This window comes from Macrosteles quadrilineatus, unplaced genomic scaffold, assembly GCF_028750875.1.
Source record: "Macrosteles quadrilineatus isolate MER2022 unplaced genomic scaffold, UCM_ALF_1.0 Scaffold_1__1_contigs__length_201487025, whole genome shotgun sequence".
NCBI lineage: Eukaryota > Metazoa > Arthropoda > Insecta > Hemiptera > Cicadellidae > Macrosteles > Macrosteles quadrilineatus.
The window spans coordinates 185,687,668-185,700,949 of record NW_026542594.1 but is presented as its reverse complement, the minus strand read 5'-3'; the positions used below and the strand labels follow the sequence as shown (position 1 = coordinate 185,700,949).

At 36.0% G+C, this 13,282-nt stretch overlaps 1 protein-coding gene across 1 annotated transcript; it reads right to left on the bottom strand.

Moving 5' to 3' along the window:
- Positions 1 to 495: 495 nt before the first annotated feature.
- On the bottom strand, positions 496 to 12,410 carry LOC128991671 (guanine nucleotide-binding protein subunit alpha homolog). Its single transcript, XM_054414768.1, has 3 exons — positions 11,770 to 12,410; positions 3,977 to 4,194; positions 496 to 3,592 (listed from the first exon to the last, which is right to left on the bottom strand). The coding sequence occupies exons 1-3, from the start codon at positions 12,298 to 12,300 to the stop codon at positions 3,235 to 3,237; spliced, it is 1,107 nt and encodes a 368-aa protein (XP_054270743.1). The 5' UTR covers positions 12,301 to 12,410; the 3' UTR covers positions 496 to 3,234.
- Positions 12,411 to 13,282: the final 872 nt, after the last annotated feature.

Genomic DNA, 13,282 nt, shown 5'->3' with positions numbered 1-13,282 from the left:
GGGAGATACAATAATGATTTCTACACGGCCGCGAGGGATGATCAGAATATTGCCGCGATCACGGAAGACGATGATAATGGCCACACGATCGCGGGAAAAGTTCAGTAATTTGCCTAATTTGCGGAAGAGGATGATGATATCCACAAGACCGAGGAAGATGATTACCATTTTGTCACAATCACGGGAGATGATTAATATGTTCACACGACCGCGGGGGACGATATAATGATGTCTTCACGGCCGCGAGGGGTGGTCAGAATTTGACCGCGATCGCGCAAGACGAAGATAATGTCCTTACGACCGCGGGAAAAGATCAGAATTTTGCCTCATTTGCGGTAGACGATGATAATAGCTTCACGACCGTAGGATATGCTTATGTATTGCCTCGATCATGGAAGACGATAATTATGTCTAAACGACCCGACCGCGGAAAATAGTAAGAATCTCGCCGCAAACGCGGGAGACGATTACGATGTCTACACGGCCGCGAGGGATTATCAGAAGTTAACCGCAATCGCATGCAAACAACCACCAATTTTTGTTTATTTTCCAAATTTTTTGGCGCCCCCCAAAAAAGCCAATTGCCTCGCGCCCTAGGCACGTGCCTATCGTGCCTATTCGGTAAATCGGCCCTGAGAACGATTTTGAAATGTATTCATTCATTCTTTTTCAAGCTCTAACGATTCAGACGTTTTAAAATTCAGACTAGGTCAAGGTTCCCGGGGTTTGAACAAAAGGGAGTTAGTACACTTGCGGACAAAAAACAAAGTGCTTAAGTAATTTAATAAAGTAATTTTATGAAATTACACTTTACTTGTTATTGCGGTTTGTACCATAAAAAATCTTGGGGTAATACAAATTTAGTGATATTTAAATTCCTCTGTATGAGGGGCCTTGTAAGACCGCTACCGCCCTCGGCCTTGTTGGTAGTATTGGACTATATTTTTCGTCAAATAACAATGATTTTGATTGATTGAAGATCTTTTACAACCGACAGTTCAATTAGTCAAACACATAAAAAACATTTTGGCAATTGTTTCCTACAAAACCTAGAGTCAAAATTTTTTTAATTGTTATACCAAGAAAATGGCATTTAATTTGATTCAACTGCAAATAATTATGTAAGGATCCATTTAATCATGGTTTTAGGCTATACATTTTGATCTTTGTATTGGCCAGATGTTTAATCTTAATGCTCCCGGTGGTGAAATCTAAGTCAGGGTGTGTAGAGTATTTTATTGAACTTAAAGCCATGACTTTTCATTACTTAACGCTCTTTACTTTAAAATGTTAGAAGAAATCAGTCATAACTCCAATGGAGTCATTATGTCCATTGACTTTAAAAATTACATGAGGCTAAATTAAGAAAAATCTGTCAAACAAGAGAAGTAATTGGATTTTTTAACTGATTTAAGTGGCCTTACAGCCCAATATGATCAAACTGGGTTTTTTTAGAGTTGGAGGCACTTATCTTGATAACTTTCCTAACCTAATTCTGAAAATTGTCTATATTGGCTAGCATAAAAACAGAAAAATTATCCCCCATATTAAAACTGGTTTACAAAACCAATAGAACGTAAAAATTGCAATGGTTATGATAGTCTATAAAATACAGCATTTGGAAATTGTGAGGTAAATATAAAAAATATTTTGCGTACGAAAATGCTTATCAACAGAGATATGAACACAAGGGTTTGTAAATAGTTTGACACGCATGGTCAATGCACATTTCATATCAGACTATCTCCATTCCAGTGACTCACCAGAGATTAAGCATCTTGTGTTTCTAGTGACACAACTTCTAGCAACTCACGTTTCTTAGTATACAATGGAATATCACTTTAAAAGAGAAATGCGGATGGAATCAAAATTGTACATTTGATTTGAAATAGTTGAAATAAATAAAATTAAAATGTTTAGATATTCATGTTGAATTCCTATAAATAAAAAATAGTTTAGTTATCAAAGCAGTTTTGATAAACAAAACGTCACCTAATAAAGTTAACATAGCAATAATTTGTTCCCAAGGCACATATGTTTTTCTTTAATTTACATTATTGAGAAAGTTTTACATCAAATGTTCACAACTGATCAGTTTGTAATCAACTGTGGGTAAAATTGAGTAGGCCTACAGTATTTACTAACTAATTGAGAAAAGAAATTACAGTACCTTCATACAAAATGGGAGCTGCATGTAATGGATTTATAATTTTGTTTTTACTGACCAAAATTCAACTATTAGATCAACAAATAAGATGGGGATACAACTGCGAGAATTTTAACCTAAATAATCATTTCAATTCTTTAAGACAGCTTGCACATATAGTACTTAGGTACGGTATGAGTCTAGAATGGAGTGAGATGTGTTACTGACTACAACAATCAAAGAGTTATATGATAATAGGCAGTTATATAATGCAGAAATGTGTTTGAACAAGTCAGTCTTATAAATTAAGTTAATATTTCAATCTTCTGGGTAGTAAACAGTAAGAGAGGAATATAGTAAAAAAAAAAAACGGTCACCTATTTGGTTTAGTTGTGTTTAGAAACATTTTCTGTACAGCTGCGAAGCACTCTGTATTAAAGTTAGAATCATAATAATTTATGTATGAAGAGGACAATAGTAACAAATAGAGTTCAGTATGGTATTTATTGGACGAAATGATACATGAATTTCAATTTTGTGTACTTCAAGCTCAGTTAAATATTAAAGTGGACCAGTTTAATTTATAATTATTAATAAATTGCTAGTAAGAGATCAAAAATATGTACAAATTCAATCAAAACTTCGGCTGATGATGATGTTTGGCTAACCTTACTAGGCAAAATGAAACATCATCAAACACTAATAATTATTTAAGTTTGTAAGTGTAACACATCACATGTTACACATTATATATTTTCCTCTAAGCAGTAAGCACCTTTTAAAACATTCAGACACACAGAAAGGCGAGACCCTGAAAACACTAATATCACAGGGATGTCTTAAGTAGGAATTTACCTAAGGCACAACCCGAAGTTAGTGCCGAGCTTAGAATCAAGTAGAAAAATAGCAATTGTTATCCATCTATTTACAAACATTTAAAAAATTAACAAAAATAATACAGTTATTTATAGATTTTATACATGTATACAATCGGTTATAACAATAATGTAGCGTATAAAAATAAATATAACAATTAGACTCTGATAAATAGATAATTGTGTCAAAGGCTACCTGACCATGTCAGTACGTCATTGCAGCATTAACGATTCTAAGTTTCGGTGCAGGATTGTGTCTTTGACCGCGTTGAATACAACTTTGATGTTTTCCGTGTCCACAGCTGTTGTGAAGTGGTGGAAGAGAGGTTTCCGAGGGTCCCGTTTCACACAGCGGAAGTAGTCAACGAGGAATTCCTGGACATCGACTAGACTCCGCTCGTTCCCCGAGAACTGAGGGAAGAACCAACGAATGTTTGTCTCTCCTGCCTTAAGCTTCTCCGCCAACAGGTCGGTTTTGTTAAGAAACAGGATTATAGAAACTCCTCGGAACACCAGGTTGTTGACGATTGTGTCAAAAATGTTCTTAGACTCTTCCAAACGGTTTGTTTTTCTGAAATCACAAGATCCTGTTAATCTGTTGAAAAAAATTAATGCAAGAAACAACATCCTAGAAATAGTTTGTTAAAAAACTAAAAAGTGTTTCTCTAAATCAATGTTCTCTAAAGAAATTGGGAGATTTGACATCAAGTTTTCATTGGACAACAGTTATAGGTCTATGGATTATAGATAGCCAAAAATGACAAGTCGGATTTGAACCAAAGCTTTTATTTAAAACATAAGTACGGTACTACACTCTACTAGTCCAGTTTCGCACCATCATCACACATTTAAATTACATAGAGACTATTAAATATTTTAAAAAGTACAATAATTCAATAATTCATGTAGAGGTCCAGAATCAAGAAAAATATCTAGAAAACAGAAACGTACATACCTGTCTTCAACAAGGACTTGATCAAATTCTGAAGAGGATACAAGGAAGAGAATAGACGTAACAGAATCGAAACACTGAAACCATTTCTGGCGCTGTGACCGTTGTCCCCCGACATCGACAAAGCGGAAGGGTATGTTGTTGATGGGAATCACGAACTCTGAGATTCCCTTGGTTGCCTTCCGTGCATGAAGAATGTCCTTGTTATTGGGGATGAAGTCCTAAAACAAGAAACTGAGTTTTATAAACCTTGCACAGTAGTGGTATGTTAAGCAAAATCAATATATAAACAAGAAAAATTATACAATAAATATTAACTCTTCACTGCATAAAGGATCGCGTCTAGCATTATATTCGACACAGCAATAAAAATAGTTGAAAATGGATACAAACAAAAGTGTGCACCTGATAAGAAAGATTAGGGGAGGGGACAAGTAAACAATAACACCGGCATACACTTTATACTTTCTTATTAAATGGCGACCATACAAAGTAGGTATTTTAAGCCAAGTATGAATGTAGATGAGTGTAGGATGAGTGGCGCGATCTTGTAGTCTTGTTAGTGACTAAGGCCGACTTTATCCTTAGACAGCTATTAATTAATAGCCCATACAGCTAATGGCAACCTAGAAACCCACAGTTTATAGTGGAATCCGAACCACATTTTTCCTTGGTTTATACAAATTGGTCTAATTATCAGGATAGCACTGCGGATAGTCGTTACAGCGGTCAGTCTAGACTCAACTTCCGTGTCGCCCGCCGCTCGACCGATCGGTACCATAATAGTTATTGGTAATTTTTTGTGTTTTATGTTAAGTGTTTTAAGTGTTGTAAAACTGTTAATCTCAATGTTTTATAAAAAAAACAACGTGTTTGCAATAACGAAAAGCAATGACGTCCGCCTGAAGATGATCCCGTGAGGATCGAAACCGGTTGCCTTTCAAGGTCACAAGGATCACTTGACAGCAGGTAATTTCACCAGTAAACGTAATATTATAAACATATTCTTCAGTAGACTCTCAAAGTTTAATTTTATTAAAAAAAGGATATTTCAAAGACATAGCAAACAATAACGAAAACTAAATTAGAATGACAAAACTAATACAGACCATTAGTACGTTTCATTAGGCCTATGTGATTAAAAATTCAATTGCACTATGGAACAAAATGGTTGCTTGTATCTTTCATTTCGACAAAAGGTTCTGTACTGTATTACGATGGATTCGGAAAGCATCAATTAATACATTACAGTACTAAAGTTATTAAAATAAGAATTGTTATTGACTCTTGCCTAGTACTATAATCTATTCCACTAAAAGTATGCCTATTTGACTTAACCGTGTTTTGTGTTTATTTGTGACTATTCTATCAATACGAAAAAAAGGAGATAAGAGTAAAGTCTATTTTATAATTAATGCAAGAATGACTTCAAAATAATGATTATATAATTCCAAATGAATAGCACTTCATTATGTTATGATTTTAGGGATTGCCCGTTTTAACCGACCTTTTGAGTTATCCGACCTAAGTCCGGTCCCATTAGGGTCAGTTAAGAGGGGGTCTACTGTAATATGAGCTCACATTATTATGTACCCTACCTTATATACTTTTAATCATCATGGAACATACTGATCATTTTGCATTTATAGAGAGAGACTATACGAATAGAATTGTTTTAAATAACAATCATTGCAGAGGTCGCATTAACTGGTTAAATGACTTGCCGTATTGACTATTTTTATCTCGAGTACAATTTGTTAGTGATGACACGACCTTCAACTTTGACTGATAACCGAATGACCTTTTGCTTCAACAATATAGTTTGCTATAGCCATAGCCTAGATATGATGAATAATTTTCCCCAACCTAAAAGTATCTCTTTCAATAATTGAAAGATCAATTAAAAGACAATCAATTATTGACTGTTCAAAATTTAAAAAAAATTAGTAACTTAGGCCTACCTAATTAGGCTATTCCAAATACCCATTCCCCAATTCTTCCATATTTTAAACGTGTTTGTCATGATGAAGCAAAAATTTATTTCTGTTCCGAAGAAAAAAAATCATCTTGTTTACTTTCTCATTGTGTTAGCCTGTAACTTATGTTTAAATAAAGTAAATTGACCCCTCTATCAGCGTATAGACATGACATAATTTTAGTAGCTAGGTAGGCCTACCTTATTAACCATAAGTTTGAATAATAGCAAAATGTGAAGGAAACCATTTTTGGAGATAATTTATGCAAGAATATTGAAGATTAATTTTACGTTTAGTGAATTTTAGTAGGCCTAATTTAGCTTAATGGTGCAGTACTGTACCCCGGATATTTAACTTGAAACCAATGGAGTTTAACAAAGTTACTCACATATGTGTAAAATTTTAAGCTATGGTATTACATTATGGGGGACAGCCACAGATGTCCACAAAGTTTTTAAAAAACAAAAGTCAATTATCAGAACTCTTACAAATTGCCCCAAAATCAAAACAGTTTTAGTAGAAAAAGCATATTACACTCTTGAGGAATTTTTCAACGACTCCTGGTAACAGACACCCATTCTCTCATCAACCTCTCCTAACATAAACAGTTCCACCATGCTGTAGCTTTTGTAGGGGTACTTTACCAGCTAGATCTTAGGTTTTTTATATATTTAGAATTCCTTTTTTATTAGAAACCTTGAAAATGTACCTGTCTGTGTATTGGTATTACGTTTGTAATAAATGTAACAGATGTTATGTGCAATAAAAAAATTGTCATTTGTCACTCACTTACACTTTACATTCTAATAGGCTATTATGACATGTTTGTAGCCTAGAGCTAACCGTTTGTAGTTATCTGACCAAGGCTCGATAGGGTTAAGAGGGGGATACCGTAAGCTACTAACAGCTTTTAAACGTATAATATTCAAAATCTAAAAAAATTCTACTTCACTAACTAGGTCGGTACCTACCCTACTAAAATTAGCTGTTAGACTTATTTTCTAGCATACTTCAGTACCGTACCTAGTATGTAGAATATTTGTTGACATATCGAAAAATGTTTAACAATAAGAACCTAAGGCTGCTGAGGCTACCCTACTGTAAACCTAGGCCTACTCTGTGTCCAAAACATAACCAACCTGAACACACATACTGTTGACTTAAAACCTTTCGGTGAGATACAGACCAATTTATATGAACAATATTTATCGTAGTTGTCAGCTGATATGTTTCAATTTGTTAATATCGATATATCGAGAAAAAAAACCATCGATAATAATGAATGTTCCCTTTAACAGGAAAGTACCCAACTTTATTAAAGAATTTTTTGGCACCGAGACCTTTTATTTTTAATTAAATATATAAACAATAATCCTAAATCACTAGGGGGCTGGTGGGAATTCGGGGTTTTGGGTGGGGGAGATAAAATGTGGTTAATTATGGGGAGAAAAGGGTAATTCGACGGGTAAAAGGGTAATTTATAGGTAATTACTAATTACCCAGCAAGAATGGGAAATTAGTCTGTATAAATGGGTACTTTCCTTTGCCGCCGACGACGAGCAGAGCCGGCAGAGACAGGAAGACCATCAGAATTGTATTGTACCACAAATAAAAACAATAATAAAGTAAAAATAAAGTTGTTTGTTTATTTTATCCTATATATTTAGTCAAAAAATGGCTTTAAATATTTAAACAGGTCAATAAAAAGTGGTATAGGCTAACATCTATCACTTGTGTGAATAGCCTATCCTTAAGTTTCCTCTAAAAACGTGAAGTTAAGTTTTCAGTCTTCTTTTGTTTGAATATTGATAGTTTTATTTATTCAAGTTCATTAAAAACGATCTTTTCATAATCAATAATTATTTTTTCCTCATGAAATCATAGCCTACAGCAAGTTTGGTTGGTTTGGTTACTTTAAAACAGTTTCATTTCATAATGACCATTATTTTTTCCTCTGGAAATCATTCAGCAAGTTTGGTTGGTTTGGTTAGTTTAGAACAGTATAATGGAGTATGATTTATCTATGGTATAATTTCATAATCACCAATTATTTTTTTCTCAACAAGTGAGTGTTCATAAGATCTACATGTTGAAATCTTAACTGCAGTGCTTTGCTATTAAAAACGGGATTTTACAAGAAATATAGTGGGAATTCAGGTTAAATTGAGAGAATTCTAGAGGTAATTGTGGTACAGTGACCTGTCTCTGCAACTGCATTTCTATTGTTTGTGGTTTGTGGTAAAACAGATCAACAGATGATGTAATTGTGCAGATTTCTGATTGGCAGATGATTTCTTTCGTGTAGTAATCTGATTGGCTGGTGGTTTTGTTGTTACCTAGTTGTTTGTTTTGAAACGTCTCCATGACTCCATGTTGTTAGTTCAAAGTGAAGTAGTGACAAAGGAGGACGTAGCTCAAATTTGTGTTTAGTTTTCATTCTGATTGTGTCGGAAAATCACGTTTGGACATTATGTAGAAAACGGGGTTATTCCTGGTGAAATGTGTGGATACCTATCAATATGTATTTGTTGGACGAAGTGATTTTAATTTTCGTTGTAGGCTAGTTGCTGTTGCTGGTTGAGCTAAAGACATGGTGCTCTCCGTGTGCCGGTTTTGGTTATCTTTGACTTTGAGTGAGACAGCAGTAAATTATGTCGAGTGCATATTCCTTGTGAATTTTTCACATCGATGTAGTGAATCCAACATTCTTGAAGTGTGTAATTGTGTAAGATTGGTGTATTGAGATTTTGGAGGAACTGTTGTTAGGGTCGGTTTTATTTAATTCCAGTCAATATTTGGGACTGGAATTGCTTTTCCTTTCCCCCCAATTATTATCCACCAAAACTTATTTAATTTTATACACTTTTTACACAATTTCACACTTCAGAAAGTGTTTTTAAGCTGGGGTCTGGGTCCTAAATTTGTACCGGCATGCACTGTGGATGCAGTGCTCCCTGCTGTGGATTAACGTCCGCACGAGTGAGTACTGCGACTATCCGCAGTACTATCCTGATAATTAGACCAGTTTGTATATAGGCCTACCAAGGCAAAAATGTGGTTCGGATTCCACTGTAGTGAGCTGACAGATGTTTTAAAGAGTTTTATAGAATTTTGGTTATGAAGAGACAAATATCAAGAGACACGGCATTAACCGAAGCTTCATTTTTCGTGATTTGGACACATGTTCGCACGTTTTTCTTAGAGTGGATGCTATGAGAAAATCTTTACGACATCCATACACCGGACCTCATCCAGTGATCAAGAAAGACAGTAAAACTATCACAATAAAAGTGAATGGTTCTCATGTGAAAGTTAGTCTTGACAGAGTTAAACCGGCCTATGTCCTTCAGAATGATGAAGTTAAGCCCTCAACTGTATCTCAAACTTCAAAAGATGTGGATTTTCAAAAGTTGTATACGACAAAGTCTGGAAGAAAAGTGACATTCAAGAATCTAATTTCAGTTTGATGGAAATTGCCTTTGTCCTTGCTGTTATTAGCCTATTATTATTTTTTTGTTATTGGTTATTATTTTTGTGACTTTTTGGAACCCTCCAAAAACTCCATGGACTTCCAGTCTTCGTAGGGGGCTCCTGTAGTGAGCTGACAGATTTATCAGCTGACAGATGTTTTAAAGAGTTTTATTGAATTTTGGTTGCTATGAAGAGACAAATAAACAAAGAGATTCTTTTAGGCTTTTCAACCAAAGTGGTTCATTTTTATTTTCTCCAAGCAATTAATTATTAATTACGGTACTTTTCAAAGTTTGATAAATTAAACAATAGGCTAATATTTAGTGGAAACCTCAAGACTTTTATTTTTATATACTTTTTATACTTTTTTATTTTTATTAGTGTTACAGGAATGGATGTCATTATTAAGTCTTGTTTTTAATAATGACATCCATTCCTATAACACTAGAAGTAGTAGAAATGTTCATATTGATCAAGCTAGGTTAGCTAAAACTTTAAGAAGCCATTCATGTGTAGGTGTTAGACTTTTTAACCATTTGCCTTTAGATATAAGATTTGCCTTTTCCTAGTTTTAAAAAAGCCATTCACCTTTTGCTAGTCAACAATCCTTCCTACTGTATTAAGGAGTATTATGAAAGATGTTTGAATCTGTGATACTGTTACCGGTAATTGTTTTTGTAGGTAGCTGTGTTATTGTTATTCATATAGGCTAAATCTGTGATATTTAATTTTATTATTTTAATAATTATTGTACTTGACAAGGTCGTATGCACTGTAAATTTTGTGTTCTTAGACCAATAAATCTCTTGACTCTTGACTCTTGATTTAAGGTATTTTTCCTATTTAAATGAGTTCTTTTCACTAAACCACTATAAACTGTAGGTCCCTTAGTTGCCATTAGCTGTATGGGCTATTAATTAACAGCTGTGTCTAAGGAATGTCGGCCTTAGTCACTAACAAGACTACAAGATCGCGCCACTCATCCTACACTCATCTCCATTCATAGTTGGCTAAAAATATCTACTTTGTATGGTCGCCATTTAATAAGAAAGTACTGGTATTAAAGTATGTTACATCTAGGCCTACTTAAGCTGTAGGTCTAAGTTCCTGGTAATTTTGGGGTTACCATGGGAAAGATAGCAGTAAGTTGTTGGGAGCCATTCAAAGGCCTCAGGGACGATAAGTTACTAGTGCAAGAGCATCTGACATCGTATCCCATAGGTCTGTGTGTAAATTTGATTTAGGCTACTGCCAAAACGCCACTCATATGATTCATGCTCCAGTTTTGTCGTAAACCTGCCCTTCTCTTTTCAATCCTCTATTTCTTAACTTATCTGAGTTAAATCAGCTTAAAATGTAGCATACAGCAGTTAAAAGTTAGTAATGGACTTCCTTGTGTATTTAACGAACCTATTGCTTTCTTCCCTAATCTACAGAATTAAATGCCTATTTTTATCATCGCTTTCTTCCCTAAGCTCTTGGCCTACATAATTAAATACCGTACCTATTTTTATCTTCTAACAAGACCCCATTGTCTCCTATGCCTCTAACTTACTAATTATGTTTTTCTTTAACAGTAAATTGCCAGGTAAAAGAAAAAGATGCAATAGGTCTTACGTGTCTACACATTTTGCCATCATGAAACTAAGTTAAGCCGGGTTTACACAATGCCAGTTGGCGAGACAATTGTCAGGAGACAACTGACTGGCTTGAAATTACTGGCTTCGTCTAAACACTTCAGGCCAATTGCCCCGAAATTCAGTTGTCTCTGAGAGTAGACTGAGGACAATGAGCTGGGCCCAGTGAGGCCTCCATCCCTCGAAAGCCCAGTTGTCGTGACAATTGACGCCGTGTAAATTGTGTAGAGGCCAATACTTAGCACTGTCTTGTCTTTTGGCAGTTAGTAGGTAGGCCTACCCTGGTACAAGGTAAATTGCCTGGGCAAGTGTTGGCGAAGTGTGAACAGGTTCTCGTTTAACGTGCCTGGCCTACGACAATTCTGCAACCACGTGATGACAATTGGCTTGCCTATTGGCATCGTGTAAACCCGGCTTTACAGTGACACCTACAACAGGCAAAAATTCACCGCTTATGCCATAGCCACTGCCGTCGTTTACGTGTTGCTCAGGTTGCTGCTTAAGTTACTCTTGTACCAACCCTGAGGCCAAACGGTTTTACCAAGTTTGCCTTCGGAGTGTGATTTTTAAACACAGGCCTACAACTATGACAAGTGGGTGTTAGTAGCCTAGAAGGAGAAGTTTTCCCAAGAGTAACTTGCAGACAACGAAAAGTGTTAGCTTCCTAAAACCTTAGGCCTACACATAACCTGAAAAGTAAATCTTAACTTACCAGTCTGGATATCCTGTCCAAATTGTCAAGAAAATATTGCACAGAATCACTAAGCTGGTACTCTCTTCTCCTTTCAAATGCACGACGGATACCAGAATCCCTCCAAAGACTATATAAGGTTGGAGAATAGTTAATAAAAAGTCTCGTATCAAGCGCTGCAACATTATCAAAATTAAGGATGCAATTGCCACACTCCGCGTTTTGAGGGTTTTCCCAAGGAATGTTCAGTTTGTTTCTTGCGTCAACGAGCACTTTCATACCTCTCATAATATTCTGATAAATCACAAGTTGATATTCTTTGACAAGTTCAGGTTCAAATTTAATTCCATGGATAATCCTCATCTGCTTCAGGAACGTCGACTTCCCACTTTCACCAGCACCAAGTAACAAAAGTTTCACTTGTCTTCTGAACAAGTGTTTGTCCTTTTCTAACATTTTATCGATTTCTTGACTTCTATGACGTTGTTCAATTTCTTCTGGACTAAATTTAAAACGAAGGCAACACGGACATGACCACACAACACTCGCCATCTTACTCTGACCTCACCCTCCAATCTCTAAACTCTGTAGTAAACTCTCTAAACACAAACACATTCTCGGCCCATGTCGGCCCGATTGACAAGTTAGTGACGACTACGACTAAACTTACTCACTGACTGGGCTCTGGACTCGGACTGAGACTGACTTGACTTTAATTTAGTGACTTCTGACTTCGACTTCACTCGAATTCACGAATCGAAACGGCTGAGTGAACAGGCGACGACTGACGAGACGAGGCGAGGCGAGGCAACTCAGTAAGGCTCCCTTCACACTGGGCCACCATGGTGGCTACGTTACATTAGCATTGATTTAAATGGGACATATTTACTTTGAGCTTTGGTGGCGCGTCTGGCCGCGCGACCAGAAATGCGGTGGCTGGGGGTTGCAAATTTTTCAACAACACCAGTCTGGTAGCGCCACCACGTCGCACCATGGTTTCTTATCGGCCTGTTCAGTGTAGAGCACTGAGCTATAATTAGAGGTGAGTCGGGACTGGAGTATATGATACTTTGTATCGGATACTCGCCAGTCCCGTGTGTAACTGTTACTCAAAACCAAAAGTATCTGATACTGGAGTACTCGTTTCTACTATTGAGTACTGGTACTGCTAAGCCTTCAATCCAGTACCAGGACTCGTCTCGGGTATCAGTTTAGTAGTAGCCTACTCGTTTAAACTTAACTGAGTATTATAGCTGAAAATACCATAATCATTTGTTAGTAATAGCAAATTCCACAAATATGAAAACTGCTTTCACTGATCACTATAAATGAATAAACTGCTTAAGAACACATAGTAATCATTTTGTAAAGGAACTGAGTACTACCAGTGGTATCCACTAATGGTATTTGGTATTATACTGATACAGGAACACTCTACGGGTACAAAATCCCGTCGGCCGTGATGAGTACTCATGAGTACAAAGTAATCATCAAAAGTAACTGATACTCGAGAGTACCAGTACCGGTAGTAATC

Bases quoted from the DNA above. Each gene is read 5' to 3' on its own strand.
- LOC128991671 (XM_054414768.1), bottom strand. From the start codon at position 12,300: ATGGCGAGTGTTGTGTGGTCATGTCCGTGTTGCCTTCGTTTTAAATTT. The intron at 4,195-11,769 runs GTAAGTTAAGAT...TTCTTGTTTTAG, and splicing joins TGGACAGGATATCCAGACTG to GACTTCATCCCCAATAACAA. The intron at 3,593-3,976 runs GTATGTACGTTT...TTGTGATTTCAG, and splicing joins CAAGTCCTTGTTGAAGACAG to AAAAACAAACCGTTTGGAAG.